Below are 12898 nucleotides of genomic sequence, written 5' to 3'. Positions count from 1 at the left end.
ACACATCGGCACACACGGGGGGAGGGGGGGTGGGGCAAAATTCAACAGAGAACTGAGTTTGAAATGAGTCATACACATACATATCCACGCAAATACATTACGCTGAATCTCAGAAAACCCAGGCGGTGAATTGGATTTATATTCCGCCGGTAGCGGCAGTGAGCTCTTCATCTGCATGGAGGGTGTGTTCTCTGCAAAGCGCACCCGACCAATCCGACACCGACCAATTTACCTGAACACAGCCCTCGAGCCCTTCTAAACACATTACACGACACACCTTCACAAACCTGATCGGGAGGCGAAAAAGAGCTCAAGTGCATACACCGGCGGCAAATACACACACACACACACACGCACACACTCACAAATTGAACAATACAGCGGGAGGCTCATCAATTGGCACTTGCAGATAGCGGCGGCGAAACGCAATCAATTTCACTTACGCTTGCCTTGCTTACTCTTCCCGCTGTTTTGGTAATTGTAATTGTAACGAATGGCTTGTCAGCCCTAATAATAGCCATTGTAATGGCCCCCCTATAGCAGGCGGGCCTGATGTGAATGCATTGACCCTGAAGGCCCTCCGCGCTCCTTTGACTGTCGCTGCCAAACAACGGTTTGCACAAAAGCCCCCTCGCCGAAGCGAGAAGCGGTCAGTTCCTCGGACGCGGATCGACGCTGGCGGCCCTCACTGCGGTAGACGCGGCGGGGAATAAAGCGGTCGATAATATCTGATTTTGTGTAACCGTATAGTGTTAACTGTTCCCTGTTGTGTTAGACGAACCAGGGCGTGGCTTAGACGTTTGTTTCGGCCAGAAAATACTCCTCCTCATGGACATGTAGCGTTTGTGCTAGCTTTACAATTAGCTCCCAAGTTTGCATTATATTACATGCAACATGGGGTTCAGCGTAGCTGGGATTAGTAGTCTTAGTACAGACTCAACTACAAACATCTATCTAGATCACAGGGCTGGGATTTGTAATCCTGCTACAAACTGCTCTACAAACAAACCGTTCAATCGCACGGGTGAAGCTATAGCCGCGTTCTTTAGCCGCGACCCGACCCGGAGAGAACGCGGATTAACCGCTGCTCCTTAGCCGTGACTCAACCCCTCACGGAACACGGAGCGCGGGGCGTTCCCCGCTGACCTTCGCGGGAGCTCTGTGTGTTAAGGGGCTCTGAGTTAACGCCGGTCCCTGTGTTCAGTCTCTGCGTGGTGGGGGAGAGGGATATCAATGGTATTGACCCTGGCTCACACACACACAACCCCATAGCCTGGATTTTCCTTCACTCTCCTCCCTGTAGATCAATAGACCAGGAGACTGAGACTATTGTGAAACACACACACACACACACACACACAGCTCATTTCAATTGCAAGGTTTCCAAACTCAACCTAAGCCGTCTTGTGATGTAATTTGCTGAGAACAGACCAGCCACCGTGATCCACTGACTTCAGCTGCAGCTGCAGGAGGACTACAGCTCCCAACGGCTTTCATGTCTGGTTTGATTTCATTTTATTGGCTTAAAGGGCTCTGGCTCTGTGTTCCTTTCAGCAATAGTCACGATGAGAGACACACACACCAAAAAAAATGTTAAGCTAGTGAGCTCACCGCTCGGTTCACTCTCTCTCTCTCTCTCTCTCTCTCTCTCTCTCTCTCCCCCTCTCTCTCTCTCTCTCCGCTCTCTCTCGCTCTCTCTCTCCCGTTCTCTCTCGCTCTCTCTCTCTCTCTCCCTTGCTCTCTCTCGCTCTCTCTCCCCCCTTCTCTCTCTCTTTCTCTCTCCCCCCCCCCCATCTCTCTCTCTCTTTCTCTCTCTCTATCTCTCTCTCCCCCATTCTGTGTGTTATTCACTCTGCATCGCGACTCTGGATGCCGTGAACGTGTCAGGCTTTTAGCGCCGAAAATGAAGCAGACCGAATTAGGTGAGAGGACGTGGAACCTACAAAAAAAGAGAGGGTGAGATGGAGAGAGAGAGAGAGAGAGAGAGAGAGATAGAGAGAGAGAGAACGGAGGAAAAACCCCACAGTGGAGCAGCGCAGCGTCAGAGCTCCACCCAGTGGCGGGCGGCGGTACCGCGGTTGCCGGGGCGGTTGGAGCTGGAGCACGGGGTAGGGTGGGGTTGGGGGGGGGGGTCGGTCTCAGTGGGTTTGGGGATGATGGGCAGAGAAGGACGCGCGGCTCGACCTCTCATCAGCGAGGCGCTGCCCCTCAAACACAAAGACAGGCGTCCCCCTCTGGTCTCCTTCTCCTCCTCCTCCCCCCCCCGACATGATGAGATGCTATCATGGACGGCTGGCAGACCTCACCCTGCTGACCGCTCGGCAATCCTCCAGGGCCTCACTGTGTGTGTGTGTGTGTGTGTGTGTGTGTGTGTGTGTGTGTGTGTGTGTGCGCGTATACAGACACACTACGAGAGTGGCCATGCACACACACACAGACACACACACCCAGGCAGCAAGTCATATCCGTCACTTCCTATGGGAAACGGACAGGAAAAAGACCCTGAGCAACGCGACCCCATTGCTGTGATCTGCAGGCATCATTCCGAGACGCTTACTGCAAGAAGGTAATCCAGTAAGCAGGGCCATGCTGTCTATCTGCCTGTGTGCTTAACAGGGACCTGGGCCCCCAGGGGCCTCCACACTGCCAGGCACAGGCAATGTGAGCCACAGATGGAAACCTGTGTGTCCGTGTGCGTGTGTGTGTGTGTGTGTTAGACTCTCGAGTCAGTCTGTAAACACTTAGAGCAAGACTGAAGACATTTGTCCAGATTTCTCCGATAGATTTCTTCGCAGAACCGATCCGACATGTTTAGGGCGGTCCTTCCTAACGGGGCGGTGAATGTTTTCTTTTGAGTGCGCACCCACGCGCGTGAGTGTGTGAGAGAGACCGTGTCCGAGCGTGTGTGTGTGAGTGATGTACACGTGCGCGTGTGTGTGCGCGTGTGTTTGTGTGTGTGATTCTGTGAGAGAGAGAGCGTGTCCGAGCGTGTGTGTGAGTGATGTACACGTGCGCGTGTGTGTGCGCGTGTGTGTGTGTACGTGTGTGTGTAAAGAGGCACAGCGCCAGCAGTGAAATAGAAACCATCTGAGGAGCAGCCGGTGGGATTCAGAGCCTGAAGAGAGAGAGAGACAGAGAGAGAGAGAGAGAGGAGGAGGGAGAGAGACAGAGAGAGAGAGAGAGAGAGAGAGAGAGAGAGACGGGGAATAGAGGGCTTACTTGAATTCCCCCATGTGGTTTACCCACCATCGTCTCCTCAGCTCAGATGTCTGTGAGCCGGGCTTAGCTAACGTCTGGAGAGAGAGACATCTGAACTCTTGTACATCCCTCTCTTTGTCTTTCTATCGGTCTGTCTGTCTGCTGTATGTTTGTCTGTCTGTCTGTCTGTCTGTCTGTCTGTCTGTCTGTCTGTCGCTCAACACAGAGGCCTGGAGTTCAGCCTCAACACACAGCGTTTGATGTACTGGGAGACAGATGGGGTGCCCTGTGTGACCTGTAGACTGCACCGCACACACACACACACACACACACACACACACACACACACACACACACATATATATATTGTTATACACAGATACACAAACTGTTATACATACACACTTAGATACAAACACACACGCACACACCCACACACACACACACACACACACACTGGCACACACCACAGTTCTATACACAGATACACAAACTGTTGTTGCAGACACACTTAAATGAACACACACATACACACACAGTACATGTAGATAGACACCCAGTCATAGACAAAGAACCCCCCACCCCTCCCACACACACACACACGTGCCTCGAACCCATCGCAATGCTCTTCACACAGCCTCCATGCTCCATACCCACTGTCCTCAACGTGAGTGACAACCCCGCGCTCCACTCACACATTCATATTCTCCACACACACGCACGCACACACACACACACACACTCATCCAGTCCCGGCACTGTTCATCCCACTCAGCCCACTCATCCAAGCGGAGAGCGGATGAAGCAGGGAGAGTAGAGTAGCGGGGTTTAGAGTAGAGTACAGTAGCTCTTTGAGAGCAGCGTTGCATGCTAACACACAGGTGGGCGACAGATCCACATCAAACACAGGCGACGCTTCAGGTCTCTGGAATTCCGAACAACAACAACATCTACAACAACAACAACTAAGCCTCCGGAATCCCGTCAACTCCCTCCCTCCCGCCCCCGCTCGCCGCGCCACCCCTACCTCGCCGCGGTCATCCGTTGCCTAGCAACGGAGGCGGAGACACGGCAGCCTCACGGCGCGGGAGCGGTCCCAGGCGGCGCCTCCTCCTAGCCCAGGGTGATGCGTCCGCCCATCTGGTCCGGAGCCCCAGGTGGGGGGTCCGGACCAGACGTACCCCGCCGACGTAGACCGCCCGGCAGACCCCTGGCGGCTGGAGCTCGTTGTAACAATAATTGCATTCAATGCGGGTAGTCGAGCACCACTCGGACGACAAGGTCAGCTGAATACAAGTAGGTGAATACGAAGTTAGGTGAGGTGAGTTTTCAGCCTGCGGGCGACAGGTGGGCAGCGACTCCGCTGTCCTGATGTCAGCGGGCGGCTCGTTCCAGCACGGCGGGGCCAGGGCAGAGAAGAGCCGCGACCGCGTCGATCGACCGCCGGGGCTTCGGAGCGATGGGGCAACCAGTCGCCTCGAGGTAGCGGAGCGTAGCGGTCGGGAGGGGGTGTAGGGTTTGACCATGGCCTGGAGGTAGGAGGGAGCTGTTCCTTTCATTGCCCTGTAGGCTAGCACCAGAGTTTTAAACTGGATGCGAGCTGCTACAGGGAGCCAGTGTAGAGAACGGAGAAGGGAAGTTGTGTGGGAGAACATGGGGCGGTTGAACACCAGGCGAGCAGCAGCTTTCTGGACAAGCTCCAGGGGTTTAATGGCTGACGCCGGGGCCCCAGCAGGAGGGAGTTGCAGAGCCTGGATGGGCACCGTGTCGATGACGATGTCTGCCAAGAACGACAGTTGGCTGTCCAAGGGTCACACCCAGATCCTTCGCAGTCCGAGGACTCCTGAAATAGCTCACCCCGAATGGCACAGGAAGTATCTGGACCGTAGCTAACCCGTAGCGGTGTTATGAGGGGATCAGGCGGTAGACCGGAGGAGGTGAGCGACAGCTAACGCTTGACGCTAACCGTCCTATTTTCCTTCGCACTGGTGGATGGGATGATGTGGGATGATGTGGGATGATGTGGGATGCGGGTTTATGGGGACAAAAACAACGTTTCGACCCAAGGTGGGTCTTCGTCAGGTGGATTTTTTTAGCACCGCCCCAATCCCTTTTATAGGGTTCACCCAATTATTTCAAAGTGCACAGGGTCACCACTGGGGATCAGTCATCACCAGGAACAAACAGTGCGCCATTATTTGCTGTGAACGCAAGAGGTTCACATCACTATATACATTGTGTTTAAAAAAGAATTTAGATATCAAAGGCATACAATAACAGTACAGATGGGACACGCTCTGGACCAGGATCTATGCCCGAGTCCTGTACTCGCCGTTGCGATGACGGCAGGGAATACAGTCATTCAAGTCAGTCCTCTTGTGGTAGACAAACTAGGATAGGCCTTAGACGTTAGCATAGAATACTACATGTAAGAGATTGCCTACGGCGTTCTTTAAGAACAAAGGAACTCATTAGTCTAACATCATTTCCATTATGTCTGTTTGCCTGCAAGACGGTGAAAAGATGTCTAGACACGAACCAAAACCATGCACTCCGAAGATAAGTATCCAAATAAGGCTGAACATGGCCATTAAAAGCATTTGATGTAGCATTTATATATATATATATATTTTCACACGCGGGTGTGTTTGTGCGCATGAAATATGCATGTGTGTGTGTGTGTGTGTGTGCGTGTGCGTGTGTGTGTTTCCAAGGTTCACCCGTGGAGCACCGGTTCCTGGTTCATTCCACCAGATCGCCCTCGCTTAGCTTCATTAATCACCCGCCTAGACATCATGTTTATTCATACAGGTATCGTCCTACCAGACCTATAATTACTTAACACATCCCGGCACCATCCACACACACACACACACAGACGACAACAGGTTTCAACTCGGTGAGTTGAAAGAGAAATAAGAGAGAAGCGAGCAAGAGAAATGAGAGGGAGAGTAAATATGACTAATATTTAAATAATAGAAATGTGCTTTTAAGTTGCGCTGATTAATTCCACTCTATATTGAATACAAAAAAGAAATCTGTGTCTGTTGAATTCCTACTATCATATATTGCTTTGACAATATAATGCTTGGCTTCAGTCATGGCAGTAAACCACTTGAATTTGAATTCGAGAGACAGAGAGAGAGAGAGACAGAGAGAGAGAGAGACAGAGAGAGAGAGGGAGACAGAGAGAGAGAGAGAGACAGAGAGAGAGGGGGGGGGGGGATAGGAGATGGGGACAGAAAGCCCTGCTTTAGTAGCATTATTCATCATGTTCTTTTGGGGACCAGCACACCCAGGCCCATCTGTTTGCCAACCTTGCTCTCCAGCATAATTGCACTGACATTTATATTTCTACCTGAGGCCATGCTGCCAATTTCCATTACTAGGAGCCAGGCTGTGCAGGAGTGTGTGTGTGTGTGTGTGTGTGTGTGTGTGTGTGTGTGTGTGTGTGTGTGTGTGTGTGTGTGTGTGTGTGTGTGTGTGTATGTGTGCATGTGTGTGCCCTGTGCGCATGCATGTCTAGCCACTCTCTTCTACCCATGGAGTGTATCTATCCTTGCACACACACACACACACACACACACACACACACACACACACACACACCCACACACACACACACACACACACATACTCACACATGCACACTGTTAAATGTCACGTATTGAAGTTAGTTTGTCACTTAATTCCATCTCTACATTTAAGACAGTATGTTGCTTCCTTCTGGCTCAGGTGATATGAGGGTTATTTCCCAGTAGTCTCATGAGTCATGACTCATTACGACTAGAGACTGAGGACATTTGTCCAGGTTTCGGCGCTAAAAGTGGGTGGAAACAATTTGAGAGATTGAAAACAACCTGCATTGCAGCACCAATGCCATTAGAGCGGTCCTTCCGTCCAAATGGGACGGTGAATGTTTTGTTTTGATTTGATTCTCCAGTTTGTTTGGAGGACGTCATTTTCGGCGAGGCGGGTCCGTCGCCCTATTGAAGATGTAGGCAGTGGTTCTGATTGGTAGCGTTGGTTTTCGGCGCCGCTCTAGCAACGTTTTTTTGAAATGTCTCCAGACATTCGGAGGCGGAGACTAATTGTCCGGTGTAGCAGAATGTTAGGAAAAGAGAGACGCTGGGGGCTTGGGGGGGTTTGAGTCGTAGCTTTAGTTCCGTGTTTTGAAGAGGGTAAGGTACAGTAGTAAAGATATGCCTCAGTGATTGTTGGACAGATTCAACATCCCTGACCAAGTTTGACTGTTTTGCTCTCCTGGAGTTTGACTAACATCAAGCCACATTTCACTTGAGAGTTGCAAAAACAAATCCTAAGTCCAATACTTCACGCTTCAGATGAAAAATAGTACCCATATTCCCCCTGGAATACAATCTTCCTATTGCTATTTTATCGCTTCCTATTAAATAGCTAAATTGGACATTTATAGGGATAGTCATTGGTCTCATGGCTTTCTTATTCCGTATGATAAATCGTCTCGATCCGTGAGCCATTGATCATAATCACAGCTCTAGTTAAATATTTATCTGGGTTACATTTGCCCTGATGGTCCATTGTGGCGTTTATGTAAAGAACAAATCCTCCAATGGTGCCATCTGCTATGCACTGTCAACACACACAACTCTCATGTGGGCCTTGGCACTTCTGAAGACTGTTGACAGAGAAATCTGTCACTTCTATCTCTACATGGCGAGGACAGAGATATGCTAATGGCGCTAGCGCGCCGGCTTCTCTCGCATTTATAATGCATGGCAAGGATTCCTCCTGGTAGACACTGAGACGGGCCAAAAAACCCCCAAAACAAATAAAAGTCTGATATTTATCCGCGTCAGTCTTGTTTACACGATTAGGAATTTTTTTATTCCGGGTGTGTACGTAAACAATGGCGTCTGCGGCCTCCTCCTGTCTCACATGGGTCGATGCTGGAGGGGAACAGGCTTCAGCGCTGTAGGCTTGAGTTACAGGGCTGGAGGCTAAAGAGTTTCAACACGCGCGCACACACACACACACACACACACACACACACAGACTTCGCTGATAGACTGAAATCTCCCTGGCGTTTTCTCATTCTTTTCTGTGTTACTCTCCTTGCTCCCCAGGCCATCTGTCTCCCTCTCCTTCATCTCTCCTCTGCCTCGCTCGTCCTCTCCCTCACACTCGTTTTCTCTCTTTCGCCATCGCTCCCTCCCCGCCCCCTCATTCACCCCGTCTCTGTCTCTATCTCCCTTCCTCTGCCCCTCCCCTCTCCTCTCTCCCAGCAGGAGGCCAAACTAGCTGAGCGTTTATCACTTGTTTTCTTCGTATTTTGTGTAACACGATATAGAATATTGCCTATTTGGTAGGGGTCAACTTTTTTTTCTTAATCACTCGGGGAGGGTCCCCCCCCCCCCCCCCCCCAAAAAAAAAGTCCTCCAGTGACCCCCTCCCTTAAATTTTGAATGGTCCCTAATGGTTATCCCTCCAGCCTCTCTGTCTTGTCTGTCCTGATTGGTTCAGCTGCCTGTCACTCCTCTGACTGCGGGGCTGGAAGTGGAAGGGGGAGTGCTTTAGGCAGATCTGTGCTGTCAGAGGTTAGTTTCTGCACTCCTTGTACTCTCTCTCAACTGCCTGCGTGTCTCTCCCTCCCTCTCTCTCTCTCTCCCTCTCTCTCTCTCTCTCTCTCTCTCTCCCTCTCTCTCTCTCCCTCTCTCTCCCTCCCTCCCTCCCTCCCTATCTCTCTCTCTCTCCCTCTCTCTCTCTCTCTCTCTCTCCATCTTTATCCCTATCCTGGGATTCTTTCATTCTCATGTATCCCTTAGATTGTCTGTTGAGGAACCTGTTAGAGATCCAGGTGCAGGATTCAGACAACAGCGATTAAAAATGAATATGTAACGTCGTGTCCTCTTTTCACGCAAAGCTGAGTCACATTATTGCCAGCGACCGGTCATAAAAGAGTCACTATAACCTCCGCTGGTGCCATTGGTCCAATTTGATAAACCGTTGTTTTGTGTTCCCTTAATTCCCCAGCACTTCCAGGTGCTTTCGGGTGACATTAGACACGTGTTCAGGACCGCTAACAAGGCCGGGCATAAATATGCAGATCTACACCCACCTTCTCTGGGGCTTCATGGTTGACTCATTACAAAGTGTGCTTTCTAAACGCTTCTAAGCTGACCTTTTGTCAAAACAGTGGGTTGGGTGAGCTCTGTCCACCAACATAGTGGCTGCCACTTGCACTCCCACACGCACACATGCGCCACACACACACACACACCCACACACACACACACACACACAGTCAGAACCTCACACTGCATGACACTGTTTATACTGTGAAAACACATTTAATGAGGCCTCACTTTCTCCATTCATCGGGAACAAAGTTGAAAATAACGCTGTTTCAATAACAAGACATCACACCGCAAATGTCATCATTCAAAGTTGTGCACGTTTCTTATCAACACTTCCAGGGAATTGGGTGTAGAGGGAAGAAAATGAGAAAGTGTATGAATCCTGGGGAAAGTTCATATCTAACATCCATTTGACTGTGTTTATATCCCTAGGGGCAGAGACATGGGTCTTTGTTGTTTTGGAAGTGATTTACGTGACTGAATATCTCTCTCTTTCAGGAGGCAGTCCTGAGGATGCTGCAGTACTGTTCTCTCTCTCTGTATCTCTGTATCTCTCTCTCTCTGTCTCTCTCTCTCTCTCTCTCTTTCTCTCTCTTTCCCACATAGATATGCAATAAATGTAATTTTTATTTCATTTCTTATATACCCCATTGGAAGTGAATATCGCTAACTTTATGATTACCATTACATATACTGCTACCCTTAGTGTCTTAGTAATATTTTTGACGATTTACATTTTGCACTTTCTTTCTGGATTTTCTATGCTCCCAAACTCATAAACGACAACCTTGAGAAAAATTTTGCTTAGAGAAATATAACCTGCAAAGCATCCCCAACACAATTGGCCACTCCCTCTGAAATGGAGCCCCTCCCACCAGCCACACCCACTGCCAAGAATAGGCCTTCAGAGTGGTTACTAATACTGGTCTACTTTTCCTTCATACACCTCCCCTCTCCAGAACAAACCTCACCCCCTAACTGCCCTGAAACCCCTCTATGTGGAAGTTGATTTGCTAACTCTTGTCTTTTTACTAACAAAAAGCTTCAGAATTTTCTAATTTATTATTTTTATTTTGTGATTTGTTTTAATCCTTTACCTTTTGGTTTTAACAACTAACATTGTGTCATTCACGGAATGTGAGTCATCTGGTGTTTTCCTACTTAACTTGCGTACTTACGTACTAACAATTGCAATGGTATTGTTTTACTTTCTGGATAACCCTTTGATAGAAAAAGCAAACCTTTTCCAATAACTTTCTTTATTTCTTTATTTGGATGATTTGAAAAGTTTTTTTTTTTTTTCGACTTTTTTTTTTTTTTTTTTTACTTTCGGGACATTTCAAAGATTGTTTGGTTCAGTATCGCCTACTCTCAAATGAACCTGTTGTTTGCAAAAGGCAAACTCTTGTTTTCTTTTATTTTTCCGTTTGAAGTGTCCTTTATCGAGCTATCGTTTTTCATTCTTTTCTTTTTTTCTCCTCCCGTCTTCCCCTGAAGCACGCAGGCATTGGACACGCTATGGTAAACAAACTGCATTATATGGTAGATATCATTCTAATTGTCTTATACTTTGGTTTGCCCTGGGTTTCCGTCCCCTCTTTCTATTCTGTTTGCTATACTGAAAAAACAAACCGCCATCGACCTTCAGGTAGCTGAAAATCTCACCTCTCTCTTTGTCTTTCCTTTTACCTTTCTCTTCTGTTTTTGCTTTTTACCATCCAATACTTCTGCTCCTGACATACTAGAACACTTTCACTGAAAGAGGTCTTCCCTTTTAATAAAAAAGTAGCCACATTGTACTTTAATTTTCCCCTTTTTATTTTAATATTTTCCTCGAACACTATCCGTCTGAAGAAATAAAGAATCCTGTCATAAGGTAGCAGTCTTTATTACATTTGTTTTCTAAGTTTCACTTCAGTTACTTCCTTAAACCCTGAAAAAGTATTTTCTTTGAAGAACCTTACATAGTGAACGTACACAGCAGACTCCATGAACAGAAATAGCCCTGCTGTAACAGTGGCAGGAAGTAAGAATAGGAGATAATACAACACTGAGAGTTCTCTAAGTCTTCGCATATTCTTAATCATCAGACTAAGCGATTAGTTTGTCGATGCCATACTTGTTGGCAGACTTTTGTGCTCAGACAAGACTTAAAGGGGTAGACATTTAGCCCTATTTATGGTGCCTACCATGAACCTAAAACATAGAGACCATATAATCATTTCAGTGATCGTGAGCTACCTACAGTTGTTCTACCTTTTCTCACTGGGCTATAATGGGGCATCCATAAATGAGTTGAAAAACTATGATAAATGTGCTTTTCTGAGGTGGGAAGCACAGGGTGTAATCTTACCAGTCTCAGTATGCTCTCTGGTGAAATGTATCGCAATCCGAATATTTTGAGGTGTTTGGCATGACTTGCACTTTGTCCCACGTGGAAGCAGTGAAAACAAGCACCTGGAGAATGCTTATGTCCAAGCCATGCCAAACATGTACAATATTTGGGTTGTGATACATTTTACAGGAGAGCATACTGAGACTGGTAAGATTCCCATCTGGAATCTGAGACCCTGTGCTTCCCATCTGGAAAAGTTGTTATCATAGTTTTTCAACTAATGTACGGATGCACTGTTGATACTGGAACTATCAGTGAAATGACGGTCTCTATGTTTCAGGTGCATGTAAAACAGACCACAAATAGGGCTAAAAGTCCAAAACAGCAGACCTCAGATCTCAGCAGACCCTTTAAGTGCAGCATGTATCTATAATGCAACACTATTCTATAAGGGTTCTTGTTATCCATAACTTGTAAACAGATTCTTCTTCTAATTTATACAAAATGCCAGCTGCATAATAGCGGCCATGTTGGTATTGTGCCATAGGTGAGCCAGTGTGCCGCGAGCCGTGTCTGGCCTGCTCGCCGTTCAAAACGTTTAAGGGTGTATTTACCGTACACGTCCTGATTGATTGTTCTGAGCCAAGGCCATAAAGCAGGCCTCAAATGAGGGCCGGATCCCATTAGAGACCACAGGCTGATTTATGGCCCAGTTGAAGAAACCGCCGTCCGTACCTGGATTCATACCCAGGTTTAATTGAAGGCTGTTGTGTGAGGATAATTCACTTTGTGTGCCACTCAAGCCGCCTGGTGTGTAGCTGGTAGGTGCTGAGAAGATGGAGTTGTAGAGGCTGTTGTAGGGAGTGAGTACTTGGGGAGCATACTTGGTGGAAGACGTGGGCACATGGATGTTCTGTCTGGTGTTGCTTTCTTTCTAAAAAAAACGATTTGAATTGTAAAAGTGCATTTGGAAAACATCAATTAACATGAAATTGTTCATAACAAATAAAAGAGACAAGTTGAACAGTCTGGTAAGAACTACATTTTTTATGGGTTGTTGAAGTACTCAATATATACATATTTCCACATTGTGGACAATCAAGGCTATCTAATCGAATCTAATATGAACTTTACATGTACAGCATGCTAGCTTCAGGGAAGTGGCTATATTGGCTTGAGTTGTGAGGTTGAGCTTGTCAGGTACTGTAGGATTAACTACATGTTGTTCTGTTTGACCTTTTGGGGTACC

At 47.8% G+C, this 12898-nt stretch overlaps 1 protein-coding gene across 1 annotated transcript in view; it reads left to right on the top strand.

Annotated features, from left to right (window-relative positions):
- Positions 1-12898, top strand: part of nrxn2b (neurexin 2b) — a gene marked incomplete at its 3' end in the record, with an annotated part of 537657 nt that overhangs the window by 205332 nt on the left and 319427 nt on the right. The window contains exon 6 of the mRNA XM_084452184.1: positions 10812-10835. Within this exon, the coding sequence (XP_084308310.1) occupies positions 10812-10835 (24 nt within the window). The remainder of the gene's footprint in view (positions 1-10811; positions 10836-12898) is intronic.

The sequence above is a fragment of the Borostomias antarcticus genome (genome assembly GCF_949987555.1).
Source record: "Borostomias antarcticus genome assembly, chromosome: 17".
Lineage (NCBI taxonomy): Eukaryota > Metazoa > Chordata > Actinopteri > Stomiiformes > Stomiidae > Borostomias > Borostomias antarcticus.
The sequence above is the reverse complement of the archived record's forward strand: the minus strand, read 5'-3'. Positions and strand labels throughout refer to the sequence as shown.